At 45.9% G+C, this 14,743-nt stretch overlaps 1 protein-coding gene, 1 long non-coding RNA gene and 1 other non-coding gene across 3 annotated transcripts in view; 2 read left to right on the forward strand and 1 right to left on the reverse strand.

Moving 5' to 3' along the window:
• LOC135388970 (uncharacterized) overlaps positions 1 to 14,743 on the reverse strand; it is a 155,220-nt gene that overhangs the window by 41,973 nt on the left and 98,504 nt on the right. The gene's annotated exons all lie outside the window — the stretch shown is intronic.
• Positions 2,628 to 2,700, forward strand: Trnat-ggu (transfer RNA threonine (anticodon GGU)). Its single transcript has one exon. It is a non-coding gene; the product is annotated as a tRNA-Thr (tRNA).
• On the forward strand, positions 4,307 to 8,167 carry LOC135387534 (uncharacterized). Its single transcript, XM_064616686.1, has 3 exons — positions 4,307 to 4,436; positions 6,190 to 6,774; positions 7,636 to 8,167. Exons 1-2 carry the CDS (start codon positions 4,425 to 4,427, stop codon positions 6,757 to 6,759), a joined length of 582 nt encoding a protein of 193 aa, XP_064472756.1. The 5' UTR covers positions 4,307 to 4,424; the 3' UTR covers positions 6,760 to 6,774; positions 7,636 to 8,167.

The following is a 14,743-nucleotide window of genomic DNA, read 5'->3' on the forward strand; positions in this document are numbered from 1 at the left end:
GATGGTCCGCAAAAAATTCGCGAAGGAACACCCTTTTTTTTTTTTTGTTCATTGCGCATCTTCGGAGACGCGTCTTTCCTTCACCCCCAATGTGCGATGGTGAAGGAGCACAGTGCCGCCTCATGCGTCGAAGATGAGCTTTAACTTGCGGAAACAAAACAAAAACAAATGTATCGGGTGACACTATCGGAACTGCCCTTGTCTTGGTTGCATTTTCTGTTTTCTTTTAATCTTTTTCCAGGACGCAAGAGGCAACAGTGTGCTCTTTCATCCTCTCACATTGGGGGTGAAGGAAAGACGGGTCTCTGAAGATGCGCAATGAACAACAACAACAACAACAACAAAAAAAGGTGTTCCTTCACGAATTTTTTGCGGACGATCTACCGAACGGATTTCTGTTCTGAAAACGGCTATGATATCAGGTCACCGAAAGGAACAGATGTTCTCATTGGGACAACTTCGTAGCTTTTATAATTAAAAAGTTAATTAACGATTTTTTGGTAATTAGTCATTTGACGGTTGAGCAACGTATGGCCAAGAACGTCCGCCGGCACAAAGATGATAGAAGTGAAAACAGCATGTCTATAGCCCTTATAGTTTTTTTTAATGAAAAATCTGTATAAAAAAAGACACCCTGTATGTGCGAAAAAATTGAGAGAGCCACATACAGGGTGTCCCGAAAAACGTGTCATTGAATTATAATAAAAATACTACGCCACCTAGAATCATGCGGTCAACAGCATTTGTTCTTATTTTTGCCACCTCTTAATGTGAATGTCATGTACTCCAAGTTTAATTATGTAAATATTCGCGAACTGAACTCGGCAATTTGCCAAGTAAAGGTCACTTTTTTACCCCACCAATATGAAGAGCGTGCCAAATTCACTCAAATTCATGATGATTCACAGTGATATTCACGAGCTATCCCATCGGAAGAAATAGCCGAATATCATGCTTTTCGGAGCACGGACCATAGCGGGCGATGACTTTTTGAGCGCAATCGCTCTCAATGCGACGAAAGGAGGTTCCGAAGCCAGCCCACAGAGTGATAGTAGAAAAAGTAACAGTTCCTAAAATTGGGAGAGGGAAAGCATTATCCCAGCGAAAGCCGGACGTGATAAGCCGTGCCTGTTTTATCTCTTTCTGCGATGTCGAGGAGGGCTGGGTTTCCAACCTCCTTTCGTCGGACTAACAAAGATTGCGCTAAAAAATTCATCGTGCGCTGTTCTGTGCGACCTCCGTAGAGCAAGATGTTCGGCTATTTTTTCCGATGGGATAGCTCCTGAATATCCCTGTCAATTATCATTAATTTGACTAAATTAGACACGCTCTTCACATTGGTGGGGTGAAAAAGTGACCTTTACTATGCAAATTTCCGACTTAAGCTCGCAACAATTTACATAATTAAACTTACGTTACACGACATTCACATGAGGAGGTGGCAAAAACCCATTAAGAACAAATGCCATTGACCGCATGACTCTAGGTGGTGTAGTGTTTTTATTATAATTCAATGGCACGTTTTCTGGGACACCCTGTATAATGGCCACATTAGAAGAATAGGCCGACATGATGATGAAACCGACACATCCGGAGCCGGATATCAATCTCAATCTTTATTTTGTGTGCCCTTGAACAACCGAAGCAGATCGTCATGAATCACTACCCGTTTTTTCTTTATCGCATCGCTATCACCGTCACGACTATGTCATCGCAACTCCGTAACTTCCCGACAGGTGTCGCGCGTACAGTATTTCAAAGGATGGAAGCTGAGAAGTAGCAAACGATTTGTTTTGGGCGCCCGCTCTGCACACAGAGCAAGTACAGCAGCTAGCACACTGACAGGCAGTGCTCGAGACGTGGTATATCGCCCAAGGTATCCTATCCTAAGCACATGCACCCCAGCCTTCTCATTAACTGATTTTACTCACCGTAACAGCACAATGTGATGACGCAATGTGTTGATACTGAAGAGCAAAAAAAAAAAAAAAATAAGTGAAGTGCAAAACGAATAAAAAAATTACAAGACGGTTACGACTCGTGTAACGCGATCTCGGGAAAGTCTGCGCTATACAGCTGACGTTCTCAGATTAGGGAAGAAAGAGAGGGAGGTACGTCGCAAGTCTTAATTCTTCATAATTTACGGAAATACATCAGGAACATCGAAGTTTGAACATTATCATCGAGCGCTCAAAATATCACCGGCGAAAGCTTCAAGATCTGTTGCATAACGTAGACGAGGACGACGGGCCACCATGTGCATGGGAGATCAGAATGAGCGCGCGGCTCCTGGCTCGGGTTTTTGGGTTCTGGTCACTTGTCGATTAAAGGTTGCAGGAGTCGGTCACCGTGAGCTTCGGTACGTCTGGCTCATTTACGTAACAACATCTGCTGGACCAGAGGTATTTACAGTGCAGCACAAATATAATGAGAGAAGTGATGTTCTGAGGCTGGAACAACATAGAAGGGACAAATACATACAAAGCCTTAAATTGCCTAAGAAATTAACGATGAAAGATGAAAGTCACTGAAAAGGTTAGCCAGCTGCAGGAATCGAACCCACATCTTCTGGATTACCGGTCCAGGGCTCTACCAATTGAGGACCTTGGAAGTCACTATGGAGGCGTGTTAGCTTAGCTCAATTGGTAGAGCGCTGGACCGGTAATCCAGAAGATGTGGGTTCGAGTCCCACAGCTGGCTAACCTTTTCAGTGACTTTCATCTTTCATCGCAAATATAATACTTACAAGTATAGTTAATATAAGAATGTAATGTAATGTTAATATCATAATGTAATACTTGCAAGTATAATAAACTAGTTTTATTCCGAGTCCTTCCCTTGTGTGGGACGGCGGAAGACCTCTGACCCCACATCGCCTTACTCCTAACTACCCCAGGAATGCGCACTAAGGAATTATTTAACAAGGAATAGCCAGCCGTCCTTTCTGGCTGACTTTTCCTGTCAAAATAAATAGACCCCGCTTCCATGAATAAAAAAAAAAAACTACACAAAACCCGTGTTGGGAACCCGAAATCTTCCAAGTCGTGCACTTTAGCGCTCCGTCGAAGAACTTAACGGCGGACGAACTTAAGCAATATGGCGGTGACGTAACAGAATGCGACGCACGACGATTTGCACCTTTAATACACCACCTATGCTCGCAGAAAACGCAACAATCGACTTCATTGTCTGGCTCTCCTTTTCATGCTTTATTACATAACTGGTGAACGCAAGAGGCGAAGAATTGAGGTCGCATCCATAACTGCCGAGCACTTTTTCCTCCAGAGACTGCGCGTATTCCTGCGAGAGATCGGTTTTCCCCGTCACACAGGCGAAGAAAACGTTTTGATGATGGCCGGCGATACCGGTGTTTCGTGATTATTTACATTATGATGTAAACAGCGACCTTGTGTCTTTTCCGCACGAGAAACGTGGAGCATAAAGTGGAAAGATGCCCTTCGAAAACCGGGGAAATGAGATTTATTCTTTAGCGCAAAGGCGTCTCAGAAGTCTCAGCAGTGTTTACGTGCTGGGGTGATGACTTTGTTTTATTTCTATTGGATCGAACTGACTTATTACTGTTATTGTGTGAAAACACCACGAAGCCGTTCTGGCTATAATCGGTACACTGATTATAGCCAGAGAGGAGAGAATTACACCCATATCTGTTTGGAAAGTATGCCGGTTGCCGGAAAACACAGTGGCGTTCTCTTGCCGTGCGGTGTACCTGCAGGTATGGTGCGGTGCACGTTTCTCAGAGGGTTCTTGCCTCCTGGGACGACTGCGTGAGGTTCCGTTACACTCATTATTTACACGTCTCCACGAATTCAGACCGTAATAACATATTTCTCAAGTCTGGATGGAGAACTATGGGACATACACAGACAGCACAGCCTGTACAAAGATTTGATTCCAGTTCATCTACTTACTACTCCTATTCTTTTTTCAATGTTGACTCATTCATAACTGGATACCGTGAATGAAGATATTTCTATATTGTTCCGTGTCTGCGAACACGGCGAACACGGATCAGACGCGAATTTACACATTTCCAACTTCGTGCGATCAGGGCAAATCAAATAAGTATCCTCATCGAGGATGCACACAAAACTTCGGCATCTGCGAGGAAGCAGGTCCATGCACTATACGACTTTTTTGCGAAACGTCAACCCAGATTCCACGGAGCATTACGGGCTCACGTATCAATAAAGCGAATACTCGCGAGAAGAAAGAGCGACCGAAAACAAACCCAAGGTTAACAGCCTCGGGGAACGACGGCGAGGTGCAAGTAGCCGCCGTCGCAACGGTTGTGCGACCTCGGCGTACGCAATGCGACTCGGGTAAGGATTACAGATGCGAGGAAGGTGCTCCAAGAAGTGAGACTGCAGTCGTCCAGCGTTCCTGGGGGACCTTAGGTGGGCACCATGAAGGCTGTGGTGAGTTCACGTTCGAATATCCTTCTTCCCTGTCTTGTTTTTCTTTTCTTTTTTTTCTTCTTCTTCTTTGCTCGTTGAGAAGTGTAACGGCATATATGGCGTTAAAAGAAATCTTTAAATGTTCGTTTCGCTGTCTGCGGAATGTTTGATGAGTATGCTAACAAGGCTCAACTGAATTGGATTATCCATGTGGCTTGTTGTTATATACGTATTATGTTGTGTAGTTTTGTGGCGCAGCAGCGTTGATAGCACGTGTAATGCAGACAAATCATGCATTGTCATCATTTTTGCCAAATTCATATATTTCGTAACTAACTACGACGTTTGAATTCGAAGTAAAAGAACGGACTCGAATCGAATCAAAGCTACAAGACCGTGTTGATGATGATTAAAACCGGTATACACGATATTTAAATACAAGTCGCGACCAATTATTTGTGATTGAGTATTACTGCAAGCGACCACCGTCCGGGTGCGTCACCGTCAGCTATGCCCCCTTTTTGCCCACTGAAGTTTCGAAACCATAGATTCCTGATAGAAGTTGGATGGATACATTTTAGAAATTACAAATGGGTCAGCAATTCCCTGTGAAGTGCTCAAATATGTGCCCGATAATGCCTATACCTCATTCTGTAACCGAGACTGGATATTCATAGGCAGTTCTAGGATTTGCTGACTGCTATACGAACTATACTACACTCTTAGAAAAAAGGGTGAAGCAGTTATACCCATTAGGAGGTAATAGTTGTCGCATATGTCATGCCTAAAAGGTTGCAAAGTTCTACCTACTACCTCGCCCTCAAAAGAGAACTTCACCGCATAGCACGTTGTTCGCCAACCTGTACGCCTTCCTGTAGCAATTGCGATATACGATAATTGGTTTTACCACCATTTTACACCCTTTATCAGACGCTATGTTGACCTATGTGGTACAGCAACTACCACCTCTTCACACCCTTTTTTCTTACAATGTACGTTATTTACTATGAATTTCTGTCATGGTTGTTGAACCGCCCTGTATATATATATATATATATATGTATAGCTATATTTTCACCTGCGAAGAGCAGGTACTCGGTGCACGCGATGCGGTGGTAAGCCTTCAGCGAGCACGCCTGCGTTGGCGTGGGACCTGAGTTTGTGTTCCCTCGTCCCCAGAAGCAACGGAGAGACATGCAGTCAAGGGATTTTTTTTTTCTGTCATGAACATTTGTCACATATTGGTACCATTTTTATTTAATTTCAGTTTCTGAAAATTTAATTTCTTGAATTGAACTCCGAAATTTCCCAAATCAACCTAACGTTTTCTTGGCGGAAATGTATGTATGCGTATATGGGATATATATACATATACCTATACGCCCTGCATATATGCGTCAAGTAGGCGCCCCATCCCCTAAATACACACCAACAAAGAATTGCGTTGCCCACATGCAATTTTCTACACAACTAGCACACCAAGGGCAGACTCGCCATATACCTAAACGGAGAAGTTCCCGGTGGACCCCCCCCCCCCCCTCGGGGCCCCGGTTTGACACACGTGGACCGCCCAGCACGGTACCCCTTCCTCCCAAAAAGAAAGTGTTGCGAATCGCCCCCTGTGAGCCGGTGGGAGGGCCCCTCATGGGCCGAGTAACGTTTTTGGGCCCACGCAGTCCATTCCTGTACTTCACCTCGCGTTTATTATACATGCTCTAATGTTTGCATCGCCGATACGAAAGAAGTTTCGTGACACCTCTTGTTCCCGTTCCAGTTTGTCCTTCTAGCCCTGGCCGTAGCCCTTGCTGCCGTCCATGCCGGCTACTACGGCGGACACTACGGCGGCTACTATAGTTACTACCCGACCTACTATCACGGACACCACTATCGCCCTCACTACTACAGCAGCTATTTTCCGTATTTCCGTAAGCCCTGCAACGGTCACTACCACAGGAAGGAGGAACATGACGAAAGACGCAAGGAGACTTTGGCCAAGTGCAAGGAAGAGGAAAGACAACGGTACATGGAAGAAGAGAAAAGACGCCAAGAGCTAGAAGAGCAGCGTGAGAAGGAGAGGCAAGCGGAGGAGGAAGCGAGGAAGAAAAAGGACGAAGAGGACAAGAAGGATGGAAAGGATAAGCATCACTACTATCCGAGGTCTTACTACCCGTACAAGTACGGATACTACCACTGGCCAAGTTACTACTATTCCCCATGGACCTACAAGTACAGGAGTTACCGACCACGGTACAGAAGTTACGGCTATTATAGACCCAGCTATAGAAGTTACGGATACTACAGACCGAGCTACAAGTACGGGAGTTACGGCGGATGGTGGGGGTAGTATCATGGACGTGAGGTAAGGTGACCTCTTGCAAGGCGAAATGTATATTTCTGTAAGTAAAGTATCCTTAATGTACGACACGACATGGGCACCTGTGCTTTGTATACGGGACGATTCTAAAGTGTTGCGCTACGTGTCTGTGTAGCACGCATGTACACGTCTAAATCGTGTTTACATCCGGGAGGACATGGCTGGATCTCATTACTAATAGTATGTGTTAGAGAACCATGCTTCTGTTCCCCTTCAGTTGGTGCACATGTAATTATACGCGCTACCTGCATAGTCGCAGTAACTAGTCTGGAAGGTCTACATGCAGGGAAGAAAATATGAGATGTAGCAAGATACAAGACTACACTGAGTGTCACGACCCTATCAGGAGTGACGTCACACAGATGACGCAGACCTGAAGAAGGTATACAAGAAGCGACCCGATAACGCGTCTTCCTTGGAGGCTAAGTTTGTTCAGAAAAGAAATAACTCGGTGCGTCGAGATAAGTAATCGGAACGCCCCTATTGGACAGCGGGCAGCATCCTGCGCAGCGCCATCCAACAGTCGCGTTCCGATTACTTTTCTCGACGCATCAAGTTATCTCTGCATTGAACGAAGTTAGCCTCCCTGATTGTCGCTTTTAGGAAGGTAGGTAGATAAAAAATAAAAATATGGAGATGGAGGGACCGTGCGTTCACCAACTTGCAATGAGATAAGACACGACACGATGACCCAGACAAGCTACGCGGAATTAGGGCAGTATCTACCTCAAACCTGAGCAATGAACGACATCCTGACCAGAAAGACCATTCTGATTGTTCATACTGTTAATATGGTTATACGGTTAATATCGCGGGTAATATTCATGCTAGTTTTGTACTTTTCAGTTGTCACCACGCACGGCGTACGTAATATCGCAGCCTATCAACAAGGATGTCTACGGCACAATCGGCCTTGGATGTCTACGCAAGCTTTATCACGATAATTCGTAGCCATGTCAATACAAGGCAAAAAGGTCTTGCTGTTTCCTGTTTGTCCAGCAGTCATTACTGGTCATACTACAGGAACATATTATTCCAGCCATGCTCACCTGTGTCTATGATAAAGATTAGCGATGCTTATCAGCCATTAATGAGCTTTTCTCAGCTTTCTCGTCCACGCCGATGCAGCGGCTCTGTACTTCTTTCTTTTGACCCTACGGGATGTTGTTGGGAGCTGCCCAGCGACGTGCACACAAACAGGAATGCTTTTCCTGTTACAGAGAAGGCTGCAAAGAAAAGGTCAAGCCAGGTATACTGGTAACACGCTCACTTATTTTGATAGCCTTCGACGACCAAATAAACGACGATGCCAAGCATTTGCTGTGATGTTAGCAGCGATAAACTTGCTGTGAACTTTCAATAAACATCTTATCCAAGGCTTCTGGCACGGTTTCAGGAAAACGCAGCATCGAACACGATCTAACATCGACATCATACGTGTGAGGTCTTCCACAGGGCCCAAAGGCTTTCCCGCGACACGGCGTTATTCTGACGCTAATCCTGTGTCCAGCTTCGTAGCCATAACTACCGTGGTTTCCTGGGTTTCGAGCCCAGCCTGAACGAGAGGTACGAGAAGCAATTCATGTCCACCATCGCACACTTTGTGCTGCAGAGAATGCAGCTTCCTCTGACCGTTCGCATTCCGAAATTCGGGACGAACCACTGCTTTATGCATGTCCACATGTGTCCATACAATTATATTCAGCAACTTTGGACATGTGCATTTTCGGTGACTACTACGACTTCGCTTGTAAAGTTTATCTCATAGTACAATAATGCGATACCAATGTTTTTTCAAACGTATACAAGGTGTCTGAGCGGGCTCACACCTCCATATTTTTTCTCCTACCATGCATCATCATCATCAAAGTGTACCCACATTTGCGGCGCATGTAATGCGTTTTCTCCTTGCAGTACAAACTTCTTGTTGCGCACGATGGCACATTTATGAGATCAATACTAACAAAGAAATCGTTGTTGCCAGACGCTGCGTAAGAAAAAATACAGCCACAAAAATTTTGCTCTCCGTGCATTTCCAATATGGGACATGCAGTCTCTTCACAGTTGTGTTCAGCTGGCGCGCTATAGGGGTGCCACCGGTGCACGAACCGAAATGAAGTCCCACATGGATGTTCGTTTCTGTTATTTCGGTTTCTGAAAGTTACAGCGCTCCTAGCGGTACCCGCACACAACTCTCTGGAGGCGGCCATGTTGACATCGGTATACATATAGCCCATTCGAAATACACGTAGAGAAAAGTTTGCGAGGCTACTGTTTTGTTTCGCAGAGTCTGCTTACCACTCTCTACCATTTTTTTTTTTTTTTTCTGTTTCACTGGTCGCAGAAATGCACCACCGTGCAACACCGGCAGTTCAGTCGATAAGCAGGTAACGCACGTGCTTTTTAAACCGCCGCGCATTGCCCGTTATGGAAAGTACTAGAAACGACCAAATAGACTTTACTGCGGCAGTTTTCCCAGATGAATGGACAATAATCAGTAAAACAGATGATGTTAAGACTGCGTGTGCTGTCTGAAGAAACAAATATACATATAAAGAAGAGCGGATAGCAATATCCTGTTTTGCTTTTAAAACCATACTGAGGTTGTCTCTGGGAGATTTCCTGAGGATGGCTCGAGGAGCTGCATATATAACGCTTTTCTGACAAACTGAGGACCATACGGGGGTGCCCGAGGGATGTTATTCCTGTCGAAAGTTGAACATCCCTGGGATGACCTGAGGATGTCATTGTGCTCTTGTGGACGTAACCTGAACGCTGTCTTTGCTATATTTTCACCACGTGTTTTTCACTGTGCATTTCTGATATATTGGACATTATTTTCTTAGATTTTGGGAATTTTTCGAGTGCGGTCCTTTGCGCTTGAGCTCTTGGCAGGTACCTCCACAAAAACGAAATAAATGAACATATCCGGCATTGCACAGTGTATATATAGGAGGCCTTTTTCACACACTCACATGTGAAGGGAAGTGCCACAGGACAAGAGCCGCCGTTATTTCGCACAGAGACTGTTCTACTTCTTGGTTCCTGGGTTATTCCGGGTGTTTCTTTTTCTTCATCTCCTACAGTATTTTAAAGCTTTAAAGCGTTGCGCTATTCGCTCCGCGATCGAGCAGTGTCGGCGCGCTGCGGAGAAACGCTGAACTACCACTGTGTGGACGCGTCGTCTGCTTTTACACGTTTATTCAGCGTTTACTGCTGCAGGTGGAGTATTGGGGAACCGAACAGTATCGTACCAGTCATCTTCCGGTGAATATGTACTAGAATTACGGAAAAGAACCATCAACTCCGAACACCGGCCCACGTGTTATCCACACTAGAAACGTGACAGTCTCGCCCGCTCCCTATAGGTCGATCTCGCAGCGATCAAACTGTACCGTTACGTCAATCAAGCACGCAATGAGGTCATTGCTCTGCAAGAGTTCACGGCTGACTTTGATTACCGATATTCAAGGTACGTTATACGCTGTTTGTATCTCAGCTTTCCGCTACGTCGAAATATATCACTAGTTGTAGTCACAGTTGTTGTCGCTACCGAGCCTAGTCAACGCGAAAGTGATATGTCTGTTGAAATGTGTACTAATTACGACATATCGGGCGTAACTCGAGTTTTCAGCGGGCACTCGTCGCCCACATTTTCGCAGATTTCGTTACGCGATAGGGGTGACCCAGCGCAAAGAGAAAACAAAGGGGAAAAAAAAATAAAAGTCGTAAGAGAGCTTCACGAGAGGCAGAGCAAGACACGATCTGGTTACTTTGCATTTCAGTCTACATGGCGAGCCGGCTTTTGTCACATAGACTTGCTTAACTGATATTCTTTGCTGTTGCCTACCTTGCTTGTACGACGTTCAGTCCGGGTTTGGTTTCAATATAGAAAAATGTTTTACTTTACGTAAAATCTCAAGGTCCAATCAGCCATTAGTAAGTCAGTAGGCATTACGGTTATCATCAACTCCGCCAAATAAGGAAGTCTTACAAGCAATACCAACACGGCGTAATTTCCACTAGTCAGCAAAGACGAGCCTCTGTTTGCGAACATGCGACTTCACGAGAAGACTTGTTCCAGGTTATAGACGGCCTACGTCCCCTATCACAGCAAAATATAACCTCGAACCGGTCTTCTCGTGACGTCACATGTTTGTAAACGTAGGGTCGTCTATATATTTTGCTGTGGTGGGCAAGAAGCGGGAAAAATGCGTCGGCTGATAGGCTGCTAAAGCTGATAGTGCCCACCGGCATGCTTTGCGCGGAGGCGTTACGTAATCAGTGACGTAGGGGCTCAGGTAGGCCAGGACCTGTGACCGATACAGGACCCGTGATCGATGACGCCGGCAATACAGTAGGCATTTTCGTAGAAAATATAGAATATTATTTTGCCATTTTACCTTTTTAGCTCAGAAATGTTCTCCAGAACTTGCATTTATGCAACAAAACAAATCACTCGTTATGCGTATGGATCTAAAAATGAAGAATGCGCGCGTAAATAAATTCTGGGCTTAAACTTTTTCTTTATTGCTGTTGCGCAATCTTTTTTAAGTAACCTCTCTCAACCCTTACAGGCGGAAGTTGACAGCTCCAAATGTTTGTTACTCCTTCCTCTTTCTGAATACCAATAACAACGAAATTATGTCGCAAACCTCACTGACACACACACACACACACACACACAGACTTTCCCGAGCCTTTCAAACCAAAACTAATACCCAAGCTGTTTGCGGCACGCATAATCATCGGGCGCATAAAGATATATGGGTCCACGAATACCGTTTCTTCGACCGCCCTCCTCTTTGCATCTCAATACATCCCTGCCTCACAACAAGCTGGAACGCCATCTATATATACCGCATAAAACCCGTCCGTTGCATTCGAACGACAAGGCGCTAAAGAAAAAGGGGGAGAGGTTATGGAAAGGTCCCCCTTTTATATCCACGAGGGAGTTTCAGATTGGAGAGATTTCGACAAAGAGCAGACTCTGCTTCCTCGAAGCCTCCAGGCGACGAATTCGTCCATTCAGGAATTTATATCTTCTTTCTTTCTTTTTTTTCTTTCTCCGTGGATTGAAGATAAAAAAAAGGCTGAGCATCCAATCGTGTATAGGCACTACTACTTATTTGCGAGGCAGATGGAACTCGTTTCAAAAGATACAAAAAGGAGAAATGTGTGGGTGTAATAGGAAGTGGAAGGGCACGCTTATATACGTATGCAAAGCTGGCAAATGGGGCACGTTTCATTTTTCTTGGCCTGAGACGACGTCTCGGAAGGTGAAGAGCGTGATTTCTTTGTCAACCGAGAAGAACAAAACAGGTTGTCGGATATAGAGGAAGACGAGGAGGACGGAAGGGGCACGAGCTCATGTAAATAGCACAACATTAAAGCAACTGACTGATTGATTGATTTAATGTTGAATTCCAATGGCAGAGTCGGAGCAAGTGGCAGGCTCCGCAGTGGAGCGGCTTGATCTGGCCTAGAGGAAGTGTTCCGAATCTGCGACTGGAACACTTCCGCACAACTTGGAGTTAGCGCTGGGTAACCTCCCTTGGTGGATGGCGGCCAGAGACGGAGGAGGAAGAAGAAGAAGAAGAAGAAGAAGATGCTCATGTTCCATTATAACGCCATGTTTTGCAACGTCAAGGTCCTCCTAATCTCCTAACGTTGCCCTGGTAATGTCTGATTCTCGCTTCCTTCATGAAACAAAATCGCCAACGTACGACGCGAAATAGCCACGGCGAAGACGCGTTGCAAAGCAGCCATGTTGGCGAAATAGAGACAGGAAATAGGAAGCACGAGCGACAAGTGACACGTCACGTAGAGTTCCGGTTGAATCTGCCTATTTTGGCGGAGCAGTCTGGGTTGCTTCCTGGAGCGACCTTGGCTCGAATGCCGCTCCGAAGCTGCCATTGGAATACTCCAGAACTGTTCCCAATCTGCCAATCAAACAGACTTGCTCTCGGCGGAGCAACAAAACTTGCTCCGGAGGCGCTCTGAATCTGCCATTGGAATTCAACATAAGATCTCCCTTGCGGCTAATGGCCATTCTCCGTGGGAAGAAGAAGAAGAAAGCAATTAAAGGTTAGTTATCGAAACGGCGGCAAACTGAGCGGTCAAGTCATAACTTTTGTACTTCTACCCTTTTGGAACACTTTGGTGCCGAAACCCGGGATCTGGAACGCCCTCCGATGTCAAGCGATGAACTCGACGGCCTCCTGCGTACTCTGGAAGAGACCCGTGACGGGGTCACCCATGTCACCGAACATCTCGCCGTACGTCTCGACCGACTACAGCCATAGCAGCAACTGAAGCGGACCTCCGGTGTCTGATTGCCGGGAAGGCAGCCCTGACGGAGCTGGATGCCCGGGTTGTGGGCTTGATAAGCGACGAGAGCGCCGATGACGAACTGCAAGGAGTACTGGAGCAAGAATGGCGGCAATTTCGAAAGCGAGAAGCGCACTCCGTCTGGCCTCCTTGCCTACCTTGCCTACTGGGACGTTCGCTGGAGTTCCCACTGTGTCGACCAGCCGAACAGTTCATCTCGCTACACCTGGTCAGCTCGAAAGTCAAGTCTCGGTCAGCCAAACTCCTGCCTTTCCAGCTGGCGCAATTCAAGGAGAATTCAATTCGACAGACAGTGCCACAATTCAAGAACGCGCGATGTCACGCCATCCGCACCCGTCGGACCTCACGGCCAAAATCGTGGCATCCCTCGAGGATCTGCGGCGACAGCTGCGTACGAATAGTACGAACACAGACGCCCGCAGGAAACCGCTGAGGATCAGTGTGGTCCGAAAGTATTGCCAGAGGACTGCAAACTCAGTAAGAGTCCAGGGAAAACCCAGCACTGACTGTAAGGATTCGCTCGATGAAACCAGTTTGTCGGGAGGCACGGACTTGGGAGCATCAGAAGCGTAGTTCTCATAACGACTACTCGCAGAAACACTAATACATTAGATCAATTACACAGAAATATTTTTCAAACGGCAAAACAATTTTAGCTTTTTCTACACAAAGTATATTTCCTGGATCAATACGCGGATGCACACGCCCTCCCTCACGTAAAGAATTTACATCCTTAAACATCGTCTTTGCTCCCTAACGCCACCATACCTGTGCGCAGAGAACAAACAAACAAATATACAAAATACCTCAGCTCTTTTTGAAAACGGGATGGAATGCGAGAAATGCCTTAAAGAATATCACACCAGCGCTCCAAAAGCACGAACGGAAAAGCAAAGCCTCATACAAGGAGTTGCAATGTTGTCAGACGTCTGCCAATATTTGCCGATCACTTTAGCCACTTGACGCGCCGCATTCTTTGCCCGTCTATATCGGGCATACCCCGTTAGAGATGAAGTGAAATCTTCAACAAGCTTGAGAGTATTTGTCCGTGTGCCTTCGTTTTTAGCAGCGTACATCTGTACTTGGCATATCTTTGTAATCTAACCGTAGAATAAGTTACTGTATGGTCACTGTGCTGGTGAAGTACGTGGAACCGGGTACGAGCGATGCTCTTTGGGGGTCTCTTTCTTTTACAGCGACAGCTGTTCGTGCTTCGTTTCCCGAGATCGCGGCGTCGGCGTGCTGTGTTCGTGTTTTTGTGGGCTGTGTTTTTGCCTAGCGTTCTGTTGATGTTGTCTCACTGACTCCACTGACTGCCGACCCCTTTTCAGCGTTGTTTATCGTCTCATCATCAGGACACATATCATCCTCTCCACTTGGGCAGTGGGCCGCATCTCGTGTGGCGAATTTCCCCATTCATCATCATTAATTTATCTGTTGCGACGAAGCGACGAAAAGCGACGAAGACAATGTTGATATTGATGTCGACGAAAAAAAAAAAGAGGAATAGGGAGAAATGAAGACAATGGTACCCCGCTGTGCGCCAACCATTGCCGAGAATGACAGGATTATCGCTTCTGATTTCAAGAGAAAGAGAGGGGGG

This window comes from Ornithodoros turicata, chromosome 3, assembly GCF_037126465.1.
Source record: "Ornithodoros turicata isolate Travis chromosome 3, ASM3712646v1, whole genome shotgun sequence".
Classification (NCBI taxonomy): Eukaryota; Metazoa; Arthropoda; class Arachnida; order Ixodida; family Argasidae; genus Ornithodoros; species Ornithodoros turicata.